General features: G+C 37.2%; 1 protein-coding gene across 1 annotated transcript in view; it reads left to right on the top strand.

The window, feature by feature from the left end:
- Positions 1-26395, top strand: part of CSMD1 (CUB and Sushi multiple domains 1) — a 1882041-nt gene that overhangs the window by 930756 nt on the left and 924890 nt on the right. The window contains 1 exon segment of the mRNA XM_021075826.1: positions 9975-10169. Within this exon segment, the coding sequence (XP_020931485.1) occupies positions 9975-10169 (195 nt within the window).

The raw sequence follows: 26395 nt of genomic DNA, 5'->3' as shown, positions 1-26395 counted from the left end.
GCTGTCAATTTGGTCTTGATTTTAAGGTTTTTACCATTTTCTCTGTTTTGTTTATTGATTATTCCTTAACTTCAGATATTCCAGAATGCTTACCACTGGGCTCCTACTTCTTTTTTTTTTTTTATCTTCCCTCCATAATTACTGTTTGAATCGAAGGAAACTTAGCAGCTTTTCTGGTCCTAACCACTTCTCCTGCTAACTCTAGGGTGCAACCTTGGAGATTTGAACAGGTTGAAAAACAAAGGCATTTTCATGTTCCCAAATAAGCTTACTTTATGGCATCCATGGCTACCACAGCCACATTTATACATCCTCTCTTGCTAAGTCATCATCATAAACTCTTCCTAGAGTTGCTGTTTCTTCCTCGGTAATTAAGTCTTGATTTTCCATTAATTCCTTAGTCATAGATTTGCAGTCATTTATATCTAGATTGATGCCTGTGTTGTTTGGGATGGCAAATGGACACTTGCGCCTAGGCCCAGACTAGAGAAGTAAAGATAGTGTCTGCCTTTGACTTAATGATAGAAGCCCATTAAAGATCATCCAGAGAAATTAAAGTATCAGACTATTAGCTCATCTCAGGGATCACACATGCTTTACATGCCCCAAAAGTCATTTTGCACAATCAAAATAATTTTGCAACAGACATTTTTGTGTTCTCACTTCTTATAGGCTCATAATGTCTCACAATTGTCATTCAAAATCTTTTGAAAATCCAACCTATGGACTTCAAGTCCATCTGCCAACCGGTTTTTTTACTTGTGTTAACTTCATTACCTGATCCATCCTGCACCTTTCTCCCATCCTGCAAATTTACCTGAGAGCTTGAAACATATTTTTAAAAAGCTGTGTAATAATCCTTCCCTCAGTTTTACAAGAGGAAACATAACTCTCCCTAATCCTTATATTCCTCTTCTTGTATCAAACAAAGTTGTATTGAGAACACTACTGATGTGATGGAGTTTTATCATCTTTATTTATTTTGAAGTTGATAACATTTTCATTGTAGTGCTAAAGAACAGCAGTTCAGAGAGTTGTCCTTGTGGTGCAGTGGTTAATGAATCCGGCTAGGAACCATGAGGTTGCGGGTCGGTCCCTGCCCTTGTCAGTGGGTTAATGATCCGGTGTTGCCGTGAGCTGTGGTGTAGGTTGCAGACACGGCTCGGATCCTGTGTTGCTGTGGCTGTGGTGTAGTTCGGCGGCTACAGCTCTGATTAGACCCCTCGCCTGGGAACCTCCATATGCCGTGGGAGCGGCCCAAGAAATAGCAAAAAAGACAAAAAAAAAAAAAAAACCAGCAATTCAGGAGTCACCATATGAAAATCCTATCATCAATATTCACCAGCTCTGTGGTTGTGAGAAAGTTATGTAACCTCTCTGTGCCACAGTTTCTTCCTCTACAAAAGGGGGATAATAATAGTCCTTACTTCATATGTACTGTTAATATATATAAAACATTTAAAACAGTTTCTAGCTCATAGCATATGCTATATATGTGTTACTAATTATTATAATAGAGCAGAAATAATGAAATAGAATTAATATGGCTGGAGAAAAGGGGATGTCTCTCCCCTTTGCTTCCCATTTTAATGTCTGCATTCTCTCTCCCTCTCTTTTTTTTTTTTTTTTTTGGTCTTTTTCGGACTGCACCTATGACACACAGAAGTTCCCTGGCCAGGGGGTCACATTGGAGCTGTAGCTGCTAGCCTACCTATGCCATAGCCACAGCAATCCTGGCTCCAGGCTGTGGCTGTAACCTACACCATAGCTCATGGCAAGGACAGATCCCTAACCCACTGAGTGAGGCCAGGGATTGAGCTGTGTCTCTTGGATGCTAGTCAGGTTTGTTACCACTGAACCATGACAGGAACTCCCTGTATTCTCATTTTAATGGCAATATTGTCTCTAACAGACTTTCTCTAGTTTTGTTGTTTCTGAAATTGGTATGCATTAGGACCTGCGCATGCTGTTAAATTTGTAGGATTTCCCTAGGTTTCACATGGTACTTTAGAACTGGGAAAATAAATTGCTAATATGTATTGAGCACTCATTCTGTTCCACATGCCCCCCCCAACTGTCAGATCTGCATTATCTCATATATGTGCCACAACACACCCATCAGTAGGCTTTATTTTTCACTCCCTTGTCAAGACACAGAAGCCGTTATTTAGGTAGTTTGTGCAACATTTTATGGTCTGTTTCTGGAGTAGCAACACTAATCTGTCTGATACTGATTCCCAAAACCCACTGTGCTGGGTCCTTTTTTATAGACACCTGCCCTAACTGTTTCCTCCATTTAAAATTCATCTTCCATCCTAATTTGGCCAAACTTTACTGCTCTCCACTGTAAAGTATAGTTAAAACTCACTTCCTCTTTGAGTTCTCGTCCAGCTCAGGAGTAATGGTATTTACCTGGTGTTTCCCTTTCACCTTTGCTCATCATGTGAGGAAAGAGACTTTGGAAGTGGACCCCACAAAGTCATTGTGGCGCCTGAGCATCCATCCTCCTTGCTCTTGTCCTGCACCTGCGCACTCAGCATCTTCTCGTCCCACCCATTGGCCGTGATTCAGAGTTAGTATAGAGAATCAATGTCAGGTTTCAAGATTTGAAAAGCTGACATTTAAAGTGTTCCTGAAGATTAATATAATCAGATTTTTCTAATCCTTCCCAAAGGTTGTGGGAAAGACTGCCGGGCAAACAGTCCGTGGATAAACACACTACATATCACACATCATTGGTTTTTATTTCAAGGGTTGTATGTCAGGTGGGTATTTGAAGTTTTATTTCCTTAAGCTGCAGTGAGACTACTGGAAAGGCAAAGTGTAAACAAAGAGTCTGACGTATATCCTCAGGGACCCGATTTCCGAATGAATGCACCTAATGAAATTTCATTAATTGTGTGCATCCTGTTAAAAATGCTATTGCTCCTCTGATGAATTTCGAATGTCTGCATGCCAGGCTTTTGTCCCATTTTGTGATGAATACTAATGCTGTATTTTATTTTAGTATCATGTTTTCACTTTTATTCTGGAAGGGGAGTTGATATGGCATCCATTTAATGATGGAAACAGTTGGGTCAAAGGTTGGATGTGATAGCCTAATTAAGTTCCTGCAATGTGACTGTTTGCATTTGCCAAATCAGAAGTGCTACGGAGGGAATTTCAGGGAGTGTAATTGGAATGACAGCCCAGGTTTCAAGTCCTGGGTGTACAAACTTGGCTTCCTGGGATGTGATGGAAACCTGCCATGAGAGGAAAGAACTGTGCCCAGAGCTCTTTTCAAGATGTTCTTTCACATCAACAAGTGTCTGCACTGGGTGCCCGATTCCCATCACCCAGATAGGAATTCCTTTCTTCAAGCATCTGTGGGAACAAGTGCACATTACTTCAAGGGAGGATTAAAGCAAAACTAACTGTAGAGTTCAAGTCAATTCCATAAATATTTACTAAGTACTTAATGTTTTCTTATTGCTGTGGGAAACACAAAGGGACATTCACTATCTTAGTTTAAAAATTCATTCAGATGAAATTGGCAGAAATGACAATGGGGTTGAGTTTACTTATTTTAAGTTAGTTTTGCCAAGCCACTGGATTTTCATAGCTTTATATTTTTGGCCTGCCTCAGTCATACATCTTTGCATAGACCTATAATCATTTTTGTCTGTTTTTCACAATTTAAGATATTTGGATAATGTTTTAATGACATGGCTGATGCTTTTATAATATCATGTGCATTTTTACATTTTGCTGTTTGCAACTAGGAGCAAATGTTTTAAATCATCATCCTAAGTTATTTATATTTGCTGGTTGACATTGGTCACATTAAATTTTTAACAATCTTTTAATAAAATAGGACTGGGTGAAATGAAACCCCTTATTCTCTAAATCATACATGTGTAACTTTACACTATCAACCAGTGACTTAAAAGTCAGTTTTTAACTGCTTTTTTCCATATGCTAGATTATTTTGCTTTTAAGATTCTCAAATTCATCTTAAGGTTCTGATGTCTATTTATGTTTTTGGCCGCATGTGACAGAAAATGTGACTTCTATTTTGCGGCTGATTCATTGTCTCCCAAATATAATTTTATCCAGTTAGCTTTTGGAAAGTTAACTTATTCTTTCCTGTTCCTAGCAAGCTATGAGCTATGTAAAGCTTGGTTATTGTATGTAAAATAGATCTAGAGGAATGAGTGATCTTTGCATTCATATGTATATTTATCATTTACTTGAACAAATAAATATTAGCAAGTCCCTGTTGAGGACTAGACATTATTCTCCATACTGTGTTGACAAAGATGAAAAAGATGTTACACCCACTCTGACCAAGTTGAGGCCTTAAGTGGAGGCAGTGGGTTGGTTACAGTGCAAACCCAGTGATGGGGTCTTATAAGGTATTTAGAGACCCACATTGTCTCATTCAATCCTCACACTATATTCTGGGTAATAAATCCTCATGAGGACCCATTTTTAGTAACTAAGGGTGACTGATAAGGGTAAAAGAAGAGACTTGAATTCAGCTCTTTCAATCCCATCCCATTGTCAGTTGGAAACAAGGTCTTCCAAATAGTGTTTCATGACTGTTTTTTTCATATTCTAATAGAATTGTCAGGTTGTTAAGATAAAGATGAAATCTGTAGGCAAGAACAAAAAGGGGATCATTACTCTGCCCTGAACTTCCAGGAAACGGTTTACAGAGAAGGGCATCTGAGAATTGGAGCCACTCATCCCTGTCCAGGGACTTGGTTGGTTGGATGGCACTCATGGCCATTGCTCTTACAGATGGAATCCTTCAGCCCTAACCAGACTAGAGAAAGGAGTTTGAGACGTGTTGTTAATGATGGAGGCAGGGGTACCTTCCATTTACTGCTGTTTCTTTTTTTGACCGTCACTAAGTTTATTTTTTAATGTTTCATTTTATTTTTATTGAAGTATAGTTGATTTACAATGCTGTGCCAATTTCTGCTGTACAGGATAGTGACCTAGTTACACATGTATATACATTCTTTTCTTCATACCATCCTCCATCATGTTCTACAACAAGAGACTGGATGTAGTTCCCTGTGCTATGCAGTAGGACTTCATTGTTTATCTATTATAAATGTAATAGTTTTCATCTGATAACCCAAAATGCCCTATCCATCCCACTCCCCCCACCTTCCCCTTGGCAACCACAAGTCTGTTCTGTAAATAGATTCATTTGTGCCATATTTTAGATTCCACTTAAAAGTGATTTCTTATGGTGTTTGTCTTTCTCTTTCTGATGTACTTTGCTTATATGATAATCTCTAGCTCCATCCATGTTGCTGAAAATGGCATTAATTTATTCTTTTTTATGGCTGAGTAGTATTCCATTGTATATATGTATCACATCTTCTTAATTCATTCATTTATTAATAGACATTCAGTTTGTTTCCGTGTCTTGGCTACACAGTCACTTTTCTTAACATCTGCATCATTTCTTATTAAAGGTGGCTTTCTTAACATGATAGAGTGCCAAAACTTATTTTTCTTCCTGAATTTTATTAGTTGTCTCTGTTTTCAAACATTATCTTTAACTCTGTTAAGTTTTAAGACCTGGATTTTTTTTTTTTCAAGAGGCCTACTACTTGGGAAGACTCTTGTTTAGAGGAATAATATTTTCTAGCAAAGATGTGGAAATCAGTACAGCTCTGCATTGACTGTCAATGTCATTGTGCAGCCAAGTTCTACACACTCACATCTCCTTTGCTTCTCTTTAAATGTGTGAAATACATTGTGGGTAGTATAGTGTGAAGTATGTTCATGCAGCAGTGATGTATTATGGTCTACTTCATGTTTTAATGCATTTCATTGTATTTTTGTTACGATCTTTCTGTAAAGCAGTTAGTTATATCATCCATGCTAAAGCTAATTATAAAAAATGGTTTCTTGCTATTTTCAGTTTAAAAAGGCATAGAAAAGTTGTGTGGGTTGTATTCAGTTTTCAGAATGGATAACTTGGGCTTTAAATTAGGAAAGCAATAACCTGTGGTCATCTTTAGCAGATTTTAAAATAGGTGATAGATTTACACTGATAATTTTTGTCTTTGGGGACAATTCCGCAGTAGAATTGGATATATTCTATAGAAAGTGTCCCTTCTAATAAGAAATATTAGCAACAGTTAATGAAAATAATAAAGACACTAAAACAAAACAAAACAAAAACAGGGAAGCATTTGTTAATTTTAAATACTTCCAGAAGAGGAGGAAAAACACCAAAAGCATTTGTATCCATTTATCCCTCCAACCCCATCCCTCTTTTTCTCTCCATTGATAATAGAAATTCATCCCATGTGTCATGCCTGTCTCTGGTTATAAGATCCCAAACTCACGCTGGCTGACAGGCATCCTGGGTTGTAAAATAAAGTGATCCTCTAAGATATAATTGAAAGTTTTCTACCCTAGAAAGTCATAAGCAGTTAAATTCCAAACAGTTAAAAATGTTTTTAAACATTTTAAAAATATACTTACTATTGTGTTGTATAGTGAATTCAGAATTAAAAGTAAATTATTTTTTATAAAAGACAAAAAGATCATTATAGATTATACTGAGTTTTTTACATTATGTTATCAAACAGGTTTTTGTAGGGTATTTTCAGAAATTATTATTATTTTTTAATTAGAACTGAGCAGGAGTTCCCTTAGTGACACAGCAGAAATGAATCCGACTATGACCCATGAGATTGTGGGTTCCCTGGCCTCACTCAGTGGGTTAATGAACTGGCATTGCCTTGAGCTGTGGTGTAGGTCACAGATGCACCTCAGATCTGGCATTGCTATGGCTCTGGCATAGGCCGGCAACTACAGCTCCAATTAGACCTCTAGCCTGGGAACCTCCATGTGCCTTGGGTGCAGCCTTAATAAGACAAAAAAAAAAAAAAAAAATTAGAACTGAGCAAATTTTGACTGGATAGTGACTTCAACAATAAATCAGTAATAATAAACATCTAAATTATAGTATTTTTCTAAGTGTTTCTTATGTAACTTAGTTTGTATGTATTTAAATAATATAATACAATTAATTTTGGAAATCACTGAAATTCCCTATCCATTCACTGGGAAAGTTCCATCTATTTCTCAATTTACAAACAAAGAAAACATAAATTGTGCTCTACAATAAACATACGTATCTCACACCCATGCAAAAAAATTGGATACAGGAGTTCCCGTGGTGGTGCAGTGGTTAACGAATCCGACTAGGAACCATGAGGTTGCAGGTTCGGTCCCTGCCCTTGCTCAGTGGGTTAACGATCCGGCGTTGCCGTGAGCTGTGGTGTAGGTTGCAGACGCGGCTCGGATCCTGCGTTGCTGTGGCTCTGGCGTAGGCCAGTGGCTACAGCTCCGATTCGACCCCTAGCCTGGGAACCTCCATATGCCGCGCGGGAGCGGCCCAAAGAAATAGCAAAAAGACAAAAAAAAAAAAAATTGGATACAGAAATAAAATAATTTTGTTCATTTGGAAATAATTTTTGATTGGTAAATAACTTCTTTTTTAAATAGAAGGATCCTTGGTTTATTTTAATACTATGTAATAGCTACTTTACTGATTATATGCTGCATTTAAACCCGAAATATGGAGACCCCAGCCAATGACCATCAGCTCTGTCTATTCAACTTAATGGTAAATCAATGAAATTTAAAATTACACACTATAAGAATAAAATGGCATCATGGCCATTAGGTTTCAAGGCAGTTGAATTAGACAGAGAATCTTATCAACTTAGAAAGTAAGAAAGCCAAGAAAGACCAGAATTAAAGCTATCTCATTAAAATGCAAGTGAATACAGTACTTGCTTTGTCAAATCTGATACTTAAAACTTTGTTGTGAATCAGACATATGGCCTGGGATAAAATAGGGGTACGATTTTTTTCAAGTCTGATAGATTAGGAAATGAGACTTTTCATTTATTCTTTTTTTTTAATTTTTTTAATAATTTTTTTTATTTTCCCACTGTACAGCAAGGGGGTCAGGTTATCCTTACATGTATACATTACAATTACATTTTTCCCCCACCCTTTCTTCTGTTGCAACATGAGTATCTAGACAAAGTTCTCAATGCTATTCAGCAGGATCTCCTTGTAAATCTATTCTAAGTTGTGTCTGATAAGCCCAATCTCCCGATCCCTCCCACTCCCTCCCCCTCCCATCAGGCAGCCACAAGTCTCTTCTCCAAGTCCATGATTTTCTTTTCTGAGGAGATGTTCATTTGTGCTGGATATTAGATTCCAGTTATAAATGATATCATATGGTATTTGTCTTGGTCTTTCTGGCTCATTTCACTCAGGATGAGATTCTCTAGTTCCATCCATGTTGCTGCAAATGGCGTTATGTCATTCCTTTTTACGGCTGAGTAGTATTCCATTGTGTATATATACACCACTTCTTCCGAATCCAATCATCTGTCGATGGACATTTGGGTTGTTTCCATGTCCTGGCTATTGTGAATAGTGCTGCAGTGAACATGCGGGTGCATGTGTCTCTTTTAAGTAGAACTTTGTCTGGATAGATGCCCAAGAGTGGGATTGTGGGGTCATATGGGAGTTCTATGTATAGATTTCTAAGGTATCTCCAGACTGTTCTCCATAGTGGCTGTACCAGTTTACATTCCCACCAACAGTGCAGGAGGGTTCCCTTTTCTCCACACCCCCTCCAGCACCTGTTATTTGTGGACTTATTATTGATGGCCATTCTGACTGGTGTGAGGTGGTATCTCATGGTAGTTTTGATTTGCATTTCTCTTATAGTCAGCGATGTTGAGCATTTTTTCATGTGTTTGTTGGCCATCTGTATATCTTCTTTGGAGAAATGTCTATTCAGGTCTTTTGCCCATTTTTCCATTGATTGATTGGTTTTTTTGCTGTTGGGTTGTATAAGTTGTTTATATATTCTAGAGATTAAGCCCTTGTTGGTTGCATCATTTGAAACTATTTTCTCCCATTCTGTAAGTCGTCTTTTTCTTTTCTTTTGGGTTTCCTTTGCTGTGCAAAAGCTTTTCAGTTTGATGAGGTCCCATGGGTTTATTTTTGCTCTAATTTCTATTGCTTTGGGAGACTGACCTGAGAAAATATTCATGATGTTGATGTCAGAGAGTGTTTTGCCTATGTTTTCTTCTAGGAGTTTGATGGTGTCCTGTCGTATATTTAAGTCTTTCAGCCATTTGGAGTTTATTTTTGTGCATGTTGTGAGGGTGTGTTCTAGTTTCATTGCTTTGCATGCAGCTGTCCAGGTTTCCCAGCAATGCTTGCTGAATAGACTTTTTTTTTCCCATTTTATGTTCTTGCCTCCCTTGTCAAAGATTAATTGACCATAGGTGTCAGGGCTTATTTCTGGGTTCTCTATTCTGTTCCATTGGTCTGTCTGTCTGTTTTGAAACCAGGACCACACTGTTTTGATGACTGTGGCTTTGTAGTATTTCTTGAAGTCTGGGAGAGTTATGCCTCCTGCTTGGTTTTTGTTTCTTTAATTCAGTTTATCCATCAAACATTGAACATTTATTAGTACATCAGGCAGTCCTGGTCCTAGAGGAATTAGTAAAACATGGCAAAAATATTCATGCATGCTATATTTCTGTTATCAATTTTTCAGATATCTATATCCTACTGTATTCTCTTATTGCTAACTATATGGGGCTGTAAAATCCCATAATTAGAAAAATAATCTAGACAGCATTAATTACATGGAATCTAAGCAAAACTGTATTTTTCCCTCTTGACAAAATCCACTCATTTATATGCTTTTAATATTTCTTTACAAAGGTATTAAACTGCAGATTTTATAAAACCTGAATCTGTTTCTCTATTTAGTTTTTAGGCAAACTTAGGATTTTTTTATCCTAGGTTTGTCAACTTCAGCAGTGCAAAAATTGTACCTGTGTTGTGATATAAACTGATCTCTGTAGAAAATCTTCCTTTAATTTTTCTGTCTTTCTCCTTTTTTCCCCTTTTGCCAATAGTTTTGCCCAGCCACACATGTGGAAATCCTGGGGAAATCCTGAAAGGTGTTCTCCATGGAACCAGATTCAACATAGGAGACAAGGTCCGGTACAGCTGTCTGCCTGGCTACATCTTGGAGGGTCACGCCATCGTAACCTGCATCGTCAGCCCTGGGAATGGTGCATCCTGGGACTTCCCAGCCCCCTTTTGCAGAGGTATGTGTCCTTCAGTGAGCATGTGTGGTAAACACCTGAACTAGGCAAATGGCTTTGGGACTGAAATCATAAAAGTTGACACTTAACCAAAGCAAGGCACATCCTGCTGGGTCCTCCCCTGTCCTCCAAGTGATAACTATTCCTATGGCTGGCCCCTATAAAGTCAATGACAAATTTAGATATGTTCCTTAAATATCCAATTTTTTCTTTATCTTATTTCTCTAATTCTGTGGACTTCTACATTTTTTTTACCACTCATCAGCATAGCATTCTAAGATTTAATATACTTGTTTATATCCTTCTTGATTTGAAGGTTCCTTTTTGATCTTTTTCTCATTGAAAATGGTAGAAACCTTTTGATAATTAAATGATACTTTTTAAAGACCCTTTCAACACTCTTGGCCTTTTGAGATAAGGTGGCCACAAGAGAATGAACTATCCCAAGTGTTTCTCTTCATAATTTGGTCCAGGGTCAGAATCACTTTTCCTGAAGCCTTGTGATTTTTAACTTTTTCTGTGACATTGTTTTCCTGATCCCGTAACTGCAGCAAAGAACACACTTTGACTCCGGTTTTTGCTTTCCTAAGAAAAACTCACCATATGGTTTCAAAAATAAAAGCATAGCTTACATTTATTGAGGTATTAATATAATTCAGAAAATGTGGTAAATGCTTTACATTAACCATATCACTGAATTCTCACAAACCCCTCTAAAATAATATTTATGTTCACTTAATAGATAAAGATGTAAATCAACTATAATGGAAAAAATAAAAATCATAAAAAATAGACACAACTTTAATTTTTAAAAGGTTCCCAAAATGGCATATGATGAGTTAAGACTCAAACCCATGTCTAACTGTTTTATAAATTGAAGTATAGTTGATTTACAATATTGTGTTAGTTTCAGATGTACAGCAAAGTGAGTCAGTTATACAAATATATATATATATTTCTATATTATTATTTTTTATTCTTTTCACTATAGTTTATTATAAGAACCCATATCTGACTTATAATTCAGACATGGGTAACCAGGCAAGTTCAATCTTGGCTCATGTCATCATATCAAAATTTATTTAATAAATAATTAGTATTTTGTACTTTAGTTCTATGTTATTTAATGAGTACTTCTCTATTATTTTCATAGTCTGTTAAATGTAGTCTTTCGAGGTCTTCCTGATGCTAATTATATTAGTGATGGCATGTTACTGCTGCCGCTAATACTTCTGCCTTTATTACCACAACTGCTATCTAGTACATGTTGATCACTTATTATGAGCCAGGCATTACTTTTTCATGTTTAATCTTCACAGTAGGTATTTCTTGAAAGAATTATTTTATAGGTGAGGAAGGAGTCTAAGGGTTAGATGGGAAATAGGAAGCATTACTTGTTCAAGGTCTTCCAGTGGGAAGTTGTCAGAGTTCAAATCCATGGTGTTCAAATCATTGCTGTGTCCTAGAGAAATTCCAAATGCCCATTCTTTCTCTGAAATGCTCATTTCCTTTCCTGTTCTGCAAGTCTAGTACAACTCTTCTTTGTTTCCTTATTGATATTCATTATTTTCCATCATCTGCTGTTAGAAGTATGGTGTCCTCAAAATCCAGTTCTCTGGGTCCCTCTCCTTGTCTTTTCATTGATTCTGCTCAACTAAATGGTCCTGTTTATGAATATTGATGCTTGGATATCTCAGCACATCCTTTTCCCCATCTTTCTACCACTGAGTCTCTGATATTCCCATTCACCCCATGCAAAGCCTGGATTTATCTCTCTGTCTTCCCCTGAGTGCCCCCTTTTCTTCAAACTCCTTTAAGAATCTCCATTCCCATGCCACCTCTCCCACTCCAGTTACTTTTTTTCTTCTCACCCAACCTTATCATCATCAAATGAGCTCCGTGTCTGGAATCTCAGCCTCTATCTTACATTCTATTACTTGATCACTCTCCAACACACCCATCGTCATGACCATTCCCCTCTCAGGCAGACTGCTTCAGTGACTCAGTAGGAATTAAGTGCACATTCCTCAGAATGCTGCCCTTATGGCCAATCCCCTCACCTGAACTCACTTGTCCACTTTCACCTGTTAGTGTTCCCCAACACAGACGTTTTGTCTCCAGGGCATGATGGGTTTTCAGGCTACCTTGCACTGACTTTCCCAAAAGCTACTTGTGCGTCTCTTCCAAGCACTGCATCCCCCACACAATGATGTTAGCTTGGCACCCACCCACCTCCCTAGTGGGAGTATTTACACAGGAATCTTCAAACACTACAAAGCAAGATTTCTTCCCAAAAAGTTCCTTACCAGCACACCATGCCATGCCTAAATCCAACCTTCCCCTAGTTCTTTCCTGTTATCAAGTTTTCCCTTTTATCTCCCTTAGAGCCATATGTCTTACATAGTTGTCAAGTTCACACTCAAGTCCAAATTGTAGTCACTTTTTAAAAAACATTGTAACCCCTTTTTAAATTGCTTTAAAAAAACCCAAGTCCTTTTGTATTTAGCATATATTTTGTTGCTATTTTATATTTTAACCTTATGTCTTAATAGTATATCCTCAACTAGTTTGTAACCTCCCAGGAGATAATTTACAATCATAAAAACTTTGTAGTTATATCCTTGATTCCTCTCTACCTTAAAATTTAGACTGATCTACAGCTTGTTACTCTTGTGCAATACCTAATCCCCCATTCAGATGTTTAGTAAAGGAACAGAAATAGGTTGAACATCAATTGAGTAGTTATTATAAACTGGAAAGTGCAAAAATAAATATTTAGAGCAACTGTGCCAGTTTCTATTTATTTCATACCTCCCCAGGCATTTTCTTAATTGAAAAGACCCTTAGTAATTCCACAATTATAAGCCTTATAAAGTCAAAGTTGTTGTAACATTCATCTCGTAAACTTTCCTATCCTGTTATCACTTTATTAAATCCCAACTCTATGAAGATGCTTTTGTTAGGATGAATTTTTTCACATTATACATTATTAGATTTATGCTTAAGATTTACTTTTTTCAATACTTAGTGTAGGAATGTTTCAAAGAGCATTAATTTTGATATTTTATGAAACAAACTTGAAAGAGGCAACACAGTTCATCATTATTTGGATAGCAAAAGAAAAAAATCAATGATCTAATTCTTATAAATGTGTAGATGTGGCATATCTAGAAGAGATAAATTAATTTCAGCAATATGGACTTAGATAATTTTGAAAGATAAAATGAGTGCATCTTCCGCTTCCCCAGTGTTCTGGTTGTTTAGTTCCAAGAATTGCTTGAGGAGTCTTCTTAATACTGTTACTAGCAGTAACCCCACTGGATCTCTTTACAGTGACTTTTTGGTAGTGTAGAAAAATTTACATTGTAACTCTAAGTGTTGGCCTTTAACCTGAACATTGACACTTGAATGTGTGGGTCATTTCTAGAGTCATGTGGTGCTCTTTAAAGAAAAATGATGTATTTAATAAAGTTAGTATATGATGGAGTGGGAGGTCAGTCAGCTCTCCTTAAAACTGATTCCTTTTAACAGGAGACCAGTATACACCTGACTTCTATGAGGAATGAGGGTTTAGATTTTCTCCTTCTGAAGCTGTGATATTTTGGTCTTCCTCATTTACACTTGAGTTTTCACCTAAATGTCTATGTAATAATTTCCATGTATTATTAGATATTTTTCCTATTGTCTCTACCAGTTTTTACAAGGATAAGCTATTTTTGTATGTATAGGTTTGATGTGTGTTTAGAGGAGAGGCATAAAAGGGGAAAAGAAAAAAAAAGTAGGTATATTCAGTGACACATGCTCTCAACTCAGGATTTAAATGCCTTCTTAATTTGCTTTATGTTTCCCTACTCTATAATTAAATCACAAAGACTGTAATGACACAGTCCAGGAATTATCATAAATTACTTTGAGTTCAGGATATGGAGGGCCATTGCATATCAAATCCAAAAGAGAAGGTATTTTCCTTGAATGGAAAGATCAAATGGCAGGTCATTATCTCCAGATTTATGATGTGATTGTAAAAGAAAGTAGGAAGGAAGTAGGTCAGGAGCAGCATTTGGAAAATGCTCCTTCATTAGAAGCCTAATTTCTTCCTGCGGTGGAGAAATCCGCAGGAAGAAGGGATCCTTCCCCTACATTCATCCACTGCAAGCTGGGCAAGATGCCCTTCAGTCATCTCCCTTTGGTCCCTTCAGTGACCATATCCACTGCAGCTCTCCAGTTCTGGATCTCATTTTTGTAATTAGTGTGATCTTTTATCAACTTCTTTATTCTACATACATAGTCACATAGGAAATATATCGATATTATGAATTATTGCTGGTCCTGGAAAAGGCTAAGTTCCATTATGCCCTGGCTAGATGGTAGAACAGTTGCATTAGGCATATGTTTCCTGGAATAAGTGCACTCTAAGCAAACACTAGTGTCCTCCATCCAGAGAACCATGCTCTCTCTTCCCCAAATATCTCCTTTTGACATACCTGAGTTCTTCCCACGATGGAGCACTTTGTATTTGCAAAGTATGCTTCAGAAAATAATTCTTAGCAGATGTTACAAATCTGAGATCTCTAAAGTCATATAGCTCTGGACATTCCCAATTACAACCTGTCCTAAATAATTTATTTTTATGTGTTCAGCTCTTTACAGATTAGCCTACATTAACATATGTGCATGACTAATATGAACTACATAGTAAAACACCTAAAATCATATTTATACAATGTTAATTTGTAAATACACTGAAACCCTTAAATGTATAATCCTGTTTTTACCTCGAAGCACCTTGAGATATATGCAGGGAAATTAGTCTTGCATCAAAACTAAAGAAACAAAATTTCAACTTGTGTAGACCTATGACACATGTAAATTTATGACTTTGACTTTACATCAAGACAGTTATCCTTCTGATTTGTCACCCTACTTTTACTAAATTTGATTTGGTAGCATTTACACATGATTTAAATTTTTTTATATAATGATTTTTTTTCCATTATAGCTGATTTACAGTGTTCTGTCAATATTCTACTGTACATCATGGTGACCCAGTTACACATACATGTATACATTCTTTTTTCTCACATTATCATGCTCCATCAAAGTGATCAGACAGAGTTCCCAGTGGAGTGGGATAGATGGGGTGCTTGGGTTAATAGAGGCAGACTTTTGCCTTTGGAATGAAAAAGGTATTAATACTTAAGGGATTATATCCTATTTAAACACCCATTTTCTTATGCTATGGACAATTCAACCTTTTTTGTCATAATTATCTTATATCTGCTTACACTATTCTTTTTTTGTATTATCAACTTAAAAATTTTTAATTATCTTTCAATGAGTATTATGTGCATATCTTATTTCATTTACCATATCTTGTTTCTCCCAATTTAGTTTAGATTTCTAAATATCATCTTTATACGTTTAAATATACTTGACTATTTGTACCTTATTTCTTTAATATTTGGCAGCATCTTTTTCCTCTCCACTGTATAAGATGTGACTATCATTGCTTCTACTCTTTCCAATATATCTTCTAATCCTTTACTTCCTCTTTATTCTCTACACTGTAATAGAACTTTTGTAATATCAAAGTTGTGAACATTCGTATTTATCCTATTATTGTAATTAAGTCCCTACTTTGTCTAAAGGCTGAAGAGTATTTTAAAACATTCGTGTTATTATAACTGAGTACATATTTTTTTACCACAGAACTAAGCACATAACCTGAAGCACTCAAAGAGAGATCAAATAAGAGGGGTTGTCTCTTAGCCTCAATTGCTCATAATAATTCCATAATTACTAATAGTTCACATTTGAACCATGGCTTTCTTATTCTGCTTGTTTAGTTAATGTAATATTAGCAAATGTTACTGTCATTTGCTCTTGTTAAACCCCAATGGGTATTTCTGACTGATGGTTGGTTCTGATCTTAGCAATGATTTGGGGCCTTCTTGTGTGGCTCTCAGTCAAGGTTGTCTGCCTTGCCCCTAGCCACTGATGTAGGGAGGAAGGAGCCTGGGGTTGTTACAGGCAGGTATCCCACAGGTACACTGTGCTGGTTTCACTCAGCTATGAGGATACACTTAACTGCAAGAGAAGCTAGGAATTGGACTACACTGTAACTTACAGAGAAAGAAAAAGAAGAAAAGGCAGATTTGGTCAACATGACTGCCTTCTGTTTATCCTAAATTTTTGAATTATTTATCTTTGTCTCTTTTGATTTATAAAACTTATGTTTCATCCCAGTAATCCAGATATCTTCTACTTTATGTTTATTTGAATCATTGCTAGGAATGAACTCTGTTCTTTTTTTCCTTAAGGTTACTTACTTATTTCTCTTAGACTAGATTGCATCATATTTGGCATACACTTGTCTTCCATCATTCCTGGAGTCTCAGTCCTCAGCTCCCTCAGCATGTTATACCTTTGTCAAACCCTAACCCCAACCCTAACCCTATACCTCTTTTTGCCCTCATTTACTCAAACTCACCAGCTTCTCCCATCACCCACATTTTCAAAGGATTCTGCATTGGCTTCTACGTCTGTCATAAAACCATGCCTCCAACATTTCCTCCACTATTCTGCTCAATCTTTTCACTGTTTTCTAAATCCTATATCCACCCTTCTCTTTGTTTCACCCTCAAATAGTTTCCTAAGAATTGTTGCTTTGGAGGAAAACCCTTTAAGTTAGCATACCTGCAAATAGTCCCTGTCAGAACCCATGCTGATGGATACTTTAGCTGAGTATAAAATTATACATGGAAACCATTTCCTCCCAGAAATGTTAAAGTACCACTTCATTATTTTAGGCATATCATTGGCTTCTACTTGAAAAAATATTATAAGCTAGAAAATTAATAATTTTTCCAGGCATATGTCAAAAGGCAAAAAAAAATCTTTAAGAAACCATCCATAGGTGAAACATTGTTTGTAGGAAGGCATTGTATTCATAACCTCTGGGAGTAGAAAGATAACACACAGCCTGGGGAAAATACTTAGATGCACTTGTTCAAGATGAGCTAGGTTCTAGCCCAGAGCATCCTTATTCTGTGTGGCAGAGCTGGTGGGAACAGTGATGGTCATCACCCAGCAGGGGCCCAGAAGCTGTTCAACTGCCACATGCCTATCCAAGAAAAATTCCAGTTCCTCAGTGTTTAGATTAGTGCTCTTTACTAGAAACATGATGCAATGTGAGCCAACTATGAAATTACAATTTCCTAATAATTACATTGATGGGTAAAAAAGAAATAGGTGCCTTTAATTTTAATGTTATATTTTATTAACCCAACGTAGTCCACAGATAACCATTTCAGCACAAAATAAGTATAAAATACTGATGTAAATAGTTCACACTTTATTCCATCCTGGTCTTCAAAACCTGGCATGTATTTTACAGTTACAACATTTATCAGTTTTACAACAGCCACATTTCAAATTCTCATTAGCTATGTAAGCTAGTGGCTACTATTTTAGACAGCTCAGACTTAGCAAGCTGAAGAATTTTAGTATTATTTTTTCCTTCCGCACAAGTTGTTTGTGTATGCAGAATTCTAGTGCTGTGAGTATGTTTCATTTTCACTTATGATGTAGGGTTCAATATACAGTTGTAGTTTTATGATAAGGGATGTAAAAAATCAGTCTGAAATAAATATATGCCATAGTATGATCAGAATTCTTCCCTTCAACTTCTTGGCAATTGCTGAAACAGAGCTGAATACTGTCAGAAATAAGAAGGCTGTTTTTACAGTTAGTTTTAGGCAAAAGATAAGGGTGAACCTAGCTCTTTACTAATCAAATAAGGTTTCTCAAGAGGAATCTCATCTCAGACACTATCTTACTTTGGGATGAGATGACATTGGGATCTAATGAATGAAGATTATGGAAAACTTTGATGAAGAGTCCAGTTCCCTAGTGGAGTAAGCAAACAGTTGAAAACAGCTTTGTGTTTGTGTCTCAACATATATTAAAGAGGAGATCTTGCTGTGGCACAGCAGGATCAGAAACATCTTGGGAGCACTGGGATGCAGGTTTTATCCCCTGTCCAACACAGTGGGTTAAGGATCCAGCATTGCCACAGCTGTGGCTTAGATTACAACTGAAGCTTGGATCTAATCCCTGACCTAGGAACTCCATATGCTGCAGGGCAGCCAAAAAAAGAGGGAAAAAGAGGATATAATAAAGAATTTAAAAAAAGTAATTCAGGGGATAAAAAAAACAGATTCAATTTTGGGACCTAGCAATTATGATCTATGCTGCTGTAAGCATGTCAGATTCCTCTCTCACACTTCTTTTCCATCTGAAAACTATTACATGCATTATAGTAAGGTGTTCACACAGCAACCTGGCTCCAGAAACTGCAAACAGTTTCTACACTGTATTATCAATAGAAAAAGCAAATATTTTGAAAAGATTATATTCTCAGCGTTAGTATGAGGATGAAATGAAATGACATATACTAAATAACCCACAAAGTCTTCAACACATAAAGAAGGAGAATAAAGCACAGGTGATGTCAAAGGATGTTTAAAGCTACAGGGTGTTATTTTCTCTTTCTGTTCTCGGTTTTCCTACCCAGGCAAGTGCACCTATTTCATAAGTCCGTTGTAAAGATTAAATGAGAAATCCAGATAAAATCCTAAACAAAGAACCTGACACAGTGACATTTTATATATATATGTTAGCTATTATAATTACTGATTCTACCTCTTCCCCCTTCATCTTGAAAGCAACTTCAGATTTCAGATTTAAGTGACTGGAGACAACATGTCAAAAAAAATTGAAAGTAAATTGCTTCAAACTACAGGATCTCAATTCTAGTAGCTTCTAAACAAATAGTTTTTATGCATTCTTGAAATTGTTTGAATTAAATAATAGTGATGGTAATAAAAAAATAATAATTATAAACCCACCAGGCTGATTTAAAAAGGGAAATTGAATGAAAGAAGCCTCAGGCTAAGAGCCAGTTCAGTGCCTACTGAAAGGTGAGTCTGTGTTGAAACAGGTCATTGTGTTTTATGTGTTACTACTTGGACTCCAAGAATGATACAGGAATCACATGTACATCGTGCATGCAGATATGCATATGCATAGGCATAGCATGACCATATAGAAAATATAGATTTAGGAGTTCCCGTCATGTTATAGTGGAAACGAATCCGACTAAGAACCATGAGGTTGCAGGTTCGATCCCTGGCCTTGCTCAGTGGATTAAGGATCCAGTGTTGCCATGAGCTGTGGTGTAGTTTGCAGACATGCCTCAGATCCTGCGTTGCTGTGCCTCTGGTGTAGGCCAGCAGCAACAGCTCCATTTAGACCCCTGGCCTGGGAACCTCCATATACCGTGGGTGCGGCCCTAAGAGGACAAAAGACAGATAGATAGATAGATAGATAGATAGATAGATAGATAGATAGATAGATTGATAGATTGATAGATTGATTTAGCCATAGTCCAGATGTAGATTATTTCTAGATTCCTTTTTCTTAAGGGACTAATCCATCAAGCTCAAAATTTTGTTTTTGGTTTTGGTTTTGTTTTTTGCCTTTTAGGACTGTACCCATGGCATATGAAAGTTCCGAGGCTAACGGTTGAATGAGAGCTGTAGCTGCTAGCCTACACCACAGCCACAGCAACGCAGGATCCTTTAACCCACTGAGCAAGGCCAGGGATTGAACCTACAGACTAGTTGGATTTGTTACTGCTGAGCCACAATTGGAACTCCTCAAAGTATTTTAATAAGGGGAAAATGAAGGAACATCTATAATCAAATGATACATAATTTGGCTTGGTCACTAATATTGTAGATTTTTAAGAAAAAGATGTGATAGTAATAGTTAAACCTATAGCAGGTACCACATGTCAGGTATCATTTGTATGCTTTACAAATAGTCTTGTAATTAACTTTTCACAAAAACCCCAGTTTATTGTCACTGGTCTAGTTTTTCAGTTAGAGAGACTGGGGCACAGAGGCATGAGGTGACTTTTCTGAGGTTACACAGTAGCGAGTGGGAGAGGTGGAAACTGGATCTGGTATCTCATGCTACCAGCCACTCTATGCCCTACCCCCTGTTCTCTTTTCACATATTAGAAATATAAATATTTTTAAAGGAATCTATGTTTTCATTGGGGAACACGTATTTGAATTTGGGTTAAACAAACATTTTCTTCTTGAGGAACTCACGCTTCAGCCCTGAGGAATCTAGGTCAAGGAGGAGGGAACATGGCTTGTCTGGAGGTGTCTGGCTTCCAGGAATGGAGCATGTGACTGGATTTTCTTCTAGAGAGAGGGAAGTTGGTGGGTCCAACATCCTCCCCTTTCTCCACCTGCTCCTGTATGCACTGAAGGTGGAGGTGAAACTGTTTGCCTAGAAAGAGAAATTTAAAGGCATTAAGATGCTGGCAGGGAAGAGTGACAGCCAAGCTCAGGATTTTCTCTGAATGCCAGTGATTCAAAGCAAACACTGGCTAAAACCACTTTGTGTGAACTTGATGGGAGTGACTACCAGCAACAGCCTCCTGATTTCAAGTGAAAAACTTGGTGTATAAACTCAGCTCATGGCAGCCTTCAGCTCAAAGAAGGCTGTTTGGCTCTAGGATCTTTCTTTTTTTTTTTTTTATTTTAAAGGCTAAACACAATTTTCTGAAGCTGTTTCTTTTCTTTTTCTTTTTCGGCCACCCCAAGGCATATGGAGTTCCCAGGCCAAGAATCAGATCCAAGCTGCAGTTGCAACCTATGCCACAACTGTGGCAATGCTGGATTCTTTAATTGTGCCTGGCTCTGCAGGACACCCCTGATCCCATTGCACCACAGTGGGAACTCCTGTAGCTGTTTCTTTATCGAGTTAAGTCAACCTTGAAGAAAAGGAAGCAAGCAGGGGTCCATCTTCCAGATGAATAGTCTTCCTTTCCTGGGAAACACTCCCTTTGCATTAAGATGCTATCTCCCGTCTTTTTCCCTTGCAGCTTTACATCCTTCACTACCCCCAGGAATCTCATTTTGGGTAGAAGCATGGGGTCTGAAGGATGCTGCTGGGATCTGAGCTCCGTGCACTGTAGAGAAGGTCTCTGGCTCCAGGTGGAGGGGTCCTAGGAGGGACTTAAGGCAAGATACAAAATACCTGAGATGTGGTTGGCCAACCATTCTTCCCTCCTTATTTTCCATTTTCAGCCGACTTTGTGAATTCAGCTCTCTGTGAAATACCTGAGACAGGAAGCCATGGCGAGTAGAGATGCTATGGCTAGGCATTTCATTTAGACCAAATTCCTATGGTATGTCATTCGTTTATATTATCCAGTCCAAAAGTTTTCAAGGAAAATATTAATAAGGAGAGTTTGCAGATAAGGAATCTCATTCTCTGAGATGTAAGGGGGCCTATTCAAGGCTATAGGGATAGTAAGTGGTAAAGCGCATTCTCACTTCTCGCTTGGGGCAGTTAAGGAGAGGTTTTTTTGTTTGTTTGTTTTTTGTTTTGTTTTTTCATTTTATTCTGTTGAGAAGCATGCTCTGCAAACCACTGAAAAATAGCAATAAATGAATTCTGTTGGGGACTAAAACTGCTTACCCACCAAAGCCCTAATCTTGTTTTACTCTGTCTCAACAAATGTGTTTAAGATAAATATTCACCTAAAAGTGTCAAAACATGTTGTCATTATTACGTGATGGTTTTAAAGCATATAGGCTCTGGTAGTGGTTTTACCTTTTTAAAGAGCTGACTGATCTTATCCAGTTCAGGACAGCTGTATTTTCGTGGAAAAATGAATGATTCTTCCACGCAAAGATGCCAGGAAATAAAGTACCAGGATCAGTCTAAGCCATACCTTTAATAAAACATGCTAAATAATGTATGTCCCTGTTTCATTTAGAGCTACCTAAAGCTGAAAATTTCTTTAGTTGATAAGCCTTATATAAATGTGACTGGAAATGACAATATGTCACTTGCTAGTACTTTATGAAATGTCACTCAAGGGTTTTAATTGCAGACATTCTTCTGCTAGTGCTGAAGGGGAAGAGAAATTCTGGGAAAAGATATAGCTGGAGGGGAGCAGAAGGGAGGGAAGCCATGCCTTTTCTGGGCACCAATAAATTCTGTGATATTTAAAATACAGCTGTGTTTTTATCAGTTATGTTGCAGATGTAACATTGTAAAATGAATCTTAAATGATCTGTCATGTCACGACCAAGCATTGCAAAGTAAGAGTCACTGGGACTGTCTTCATATAAGAAACCTACCTCTAAGTTAAGTTTGAATGGCTTTAGACAATTTAGTTTTATGCACTTTTCTTAAATACTGTGCAATAAACAACTTTAATATGGCATATCAAAAATGAAAACAAAAGACTATTGAAAATATATGTCAACATTACTATAGGAAATCTGGTCTGTGTGGTTTGCATTTTACTATGCAACAAGGCTTTCTGCTAAGCACTTTTTTTTTTTACATTATCTCGTTGAATATCACCTTGTAACATTTAAACCATAACCATAAATGCACCATCCCAATTATTTGGGGGATTAATTTACAGTATTTTTCCACTTAACTACAGTATTCAGTTGAAGAGCTGAACACGTCTAATGCCCAAACCAAAGCATGTCTGAATAAATGCCATTCATTTCTTTGGGCAGTGACAGTGTTTAATAGCAAGGACTTGATCATTCGAGAACCTGCTTTATTTCCTGCTAGCTGGGACACCATGGTCAAGCTCTTTGCAAAACCTCTGGTTCTGAATCTGTTGAATTGGATTCATACTGTTTTTAATCTTATGGACTGGTAAAGATTAAGTGAAATGCTGGAATGGAAGAAGAAGGAAGACCAAAGGAGGCCAACTCTGAAAAGCTCTTAGAGGCTAAAGTCATAGGGCCCAGTATATTTTTTTTTCTTTTTAACATTGGTATTAATTCATAAAAAAATTCGGTTTTAATTGACAGCATTTTCTTCTCAATATCCTCAATATTATACAAATTAATAGTTAACTCTCTCCCCATAATTGCACATAATGAGTATTTCCAGTATTTGCTTCTACACATAATGCTATAATTAGTGTCTCTGTACATATAGCACTGCTTTTGTTTCCTCTGTTTAATTATTTCCTAAGGATAGAATTCTCGGAATGTTATTTATGCTTTGCAAACTTGCTGAACAAATTTCCATGCCACTAATTCTTTCACTGCAGTTACTCTTGGTTTTGATGTTAGTATTTCCTTTTAATTTGCTGAGAATTTATTGGTACTAAAATGATGCCCCAAAGTTGTCTGCTATCCATTTGTGTTGGTTCATTTGTTCTTTCAAGAAACATTTATTCCGGACAGATATGATGTCAGATACATTTAACAATCAGGTCAGTAGACTCTTTCTGTCAAGAGCCAGATAGTTAATATTTTATGTGTTTTAAGCCATATGGTCTCTGTTTCAACTACTGTAGTCAGTTAATGTAAAGCAAAGCTCTACATAGACATTAGCTAAACAAACTGGCATGGCTGTTTCCAGTAAAACTCTATTTACTGTAACAGATTCAGGGCTGTAGGTGGCCCATAAGCTGTTGTTTGCTTGTGTTAGTTCTTGATGCTGAGGCTACAAAGTGGACAAAACAAGAAAAATCCGAACTGTCATGAGAATAATAATTTCATGGTGGAGATAGACAACATAAATAAAAAAAAAAAAAAAACAAGGGAGTGAAAACAAGCACATCACATCCAATTGTAATATGTGTTCACAGATGATCTCAGCAGATGATGACATTTGATCAAAAGCTCTGATGACCAGCTGCATGGTTTGCCCAGGACTGTCCTGGTTTTAGTACCTGATGTCCTATGTCTTGGGAGACCACTGTCTTTTGCCAAAGCAGTGTTATTTGGAGCCCTCGAGTAGGTGAGAGATTAAACTATATGAGGATGCCACAGGGTCTGGATGAAGGAAACAGTCAGGGCCTTGGTCCCAAGAGCAGAGCCCACAGTGAGTGAAGAATAGCCCAGAAACCAGGAAGGCTAGAGTAGACTGGATGGTGGTGGGATTGTAGGAGAAGAGGTCAGAAAGAGGGGTGGCTGAAGGTCCAGAGGGCCCCGTGGATGATTATACAGGCTTCAGCCTCTAGTCTGAGCCATGTGGGAATACATTGGAGGGTTTGACCAACGGCATCATCCCATTTCAGACTGAAGAGACTTACTTCAGATGTTCCATTGAACAAAGAATACATGGTGAGAAGGACACAATGGGAACACCTGTTGGGAAGCCACTGCAGTATTCAAGGGGAGGGATGATGTTATTTGGAGAGCTAATAGCAGCAGTGAGGGTTTCAAAATGCATTTGAATTGAGAATGCAGTTTAAAGAAAAAGCACATAGGACCTTATAACTCAGTGGCTGTAGGATTTGAGGGAAACAAGAGAGTCATGGATGGGAATCTGGGGTTAATAGATGCCAACTATTACATTTAGAATGGCTAGACAGTGAGCTCCTACTGTATAGCACATAGAACTCTATCCAATCTCCAGGAGAGACCATGATGGAAGATAGTAAAATTTTTTATATATGTAACTGAGTCACTTTGCTGTACAGTAGAAATTGGCACATTATAAATCAAATATAATTTAGTAAAAAAAAAAAAAAGAGTTCATGGATGCCATTTTTTCCTAAGCCACTGGGAGAATGGGATTCCCATTTATTGAAATGGAGAAGTCTGGGGGACTTTGGATTTGGTAGAGGAAAGATCAGGAGTATGATGTAGGGTTGAGTAAGTCTGGGATGCTATTTAGATATCCATATGGATGTGCCATGTTGGCAGTTGGATACATAAAACTGCAATTCAGGAGAGGTCTGACATTGAGCTAAAAATTTGAGCATTGTCAGCATATAGATGCTATTTAAATCCATACAGCTGAAATTAGACAAGATCAACAAGGGAGTAAATGCAGTTAGGAAGAAAAGAGGTCCAGATACTGAAAGCAGGACACTGCACTAAGAATTAGGAGATAAAATGAGAAGAAATGGCTAAAAATGTTAGTGGCAGCCATGAGTGTAGTATATAAAAATACTAGTGAATAAAATTACATGTACATACTATACAGTGTCAGTTTTTTTGTTGCCATACTATAGATGTGTAAGGTGTAATCATTGGTGCAAAATGGAACGAGGGTACACAGGATCATTCTGAACCATTTTTGCAACTTCCTGCAAATTTGCAACTATTTCAAAATACAAAAAAATTTTAAAAATCTATTGGAAAAAAAGTACTTCATTGGGAGTTCTCATGTGGTGCAGTAGGTTAAGGATCTGGTGTTGTCACTGCAGCAGCTGGGGTTACTGCTATGGCATGAGTTCAATCCCTGGTCTAGGAACTTCTACATGATGCAGGTGCAACAAAATAAAGAAAGAAAGAAAAAATAAGCCAATTTTAAAATAACAATAAGAGAAAAAATTTTAAAAGTACTTCAAGTAAGAGGAAATGGATAACTGGAATGTTGTTGAGAGCCTGTATAAGATGAGAACCGACCACTGGATTTGTAGGTGTGGCTGAGGTGAGAAGAGCCATCCTAATAGACCAGTGAGGAAAAAGTCCCGACTCAAATGGGTTCAGTATAGGATGGTACAAAAACAAAGATTGCAGTTATAGACATTTTTTGAGATTTATTGTTGGGAAATTGATTTTTATAAGAAAAGCTAAAGGTAGATTTAGAGTCTGGAAATAGATATGGTACCAAAAGGTAGTTGCTTTATAAAAAGTGTTTTTGAATGGGAAAAATTGTAATGTTTTTATACTGAGAGAAATTCTCAAGTAAAAAGGGAACATGATCATCTTGAGGAAGGATTGGCTTAGAAACTTGACTAGGGATGAAAGCAAGAGCACAAACTTAGATATAACTCCAGGTTAGGCATATTTACTGTTCATTCAGGAAGAATATTTGATGAGAAGAAGTGCAGATAGGTGATCGAATATGGTGTTGATAGATTGCCAGTTTTCTCTTTTGACTGCTTCTATTTTCTCAGTTAAACAGGAAACAAAATCACCACATAGTATTAAGGATGTTGTGGGAGATGCTGGCAGGTGGAAGAGGAAGAAGGTACAAAGTGGTCACCCCCCAAAAGAGGACTGAATGAATGAGGGAACAAAGTGGGAATGTCATCATTAAAACTAACTTGTATGTGGTCCTGAATTTAACATTACACTCTTCAGAGCATTTTTGTTTTAGGTTTTTCTGCAGCCATATTTAGCAATGGGAGTAGGTGTGAATTTTGGCCC

Source organism: Sus scrofa, chromosome 15 (genome assembly GCF_000003025.6).
Source record: "Sus scrofa isolate TJ Tabasco breed Duroc chromosome 15, Sscrofa11.1, whole genome shotgun sequence".
Lineage (NCBI taxonomy): Eukaryota > Metazoa > Chordata > Mammalia > Artiodactyla > Suidae > Sus > Sus scrofa.
This window is presented reverse-complemented; position numbering and strand designations above follow the sequence as displayed.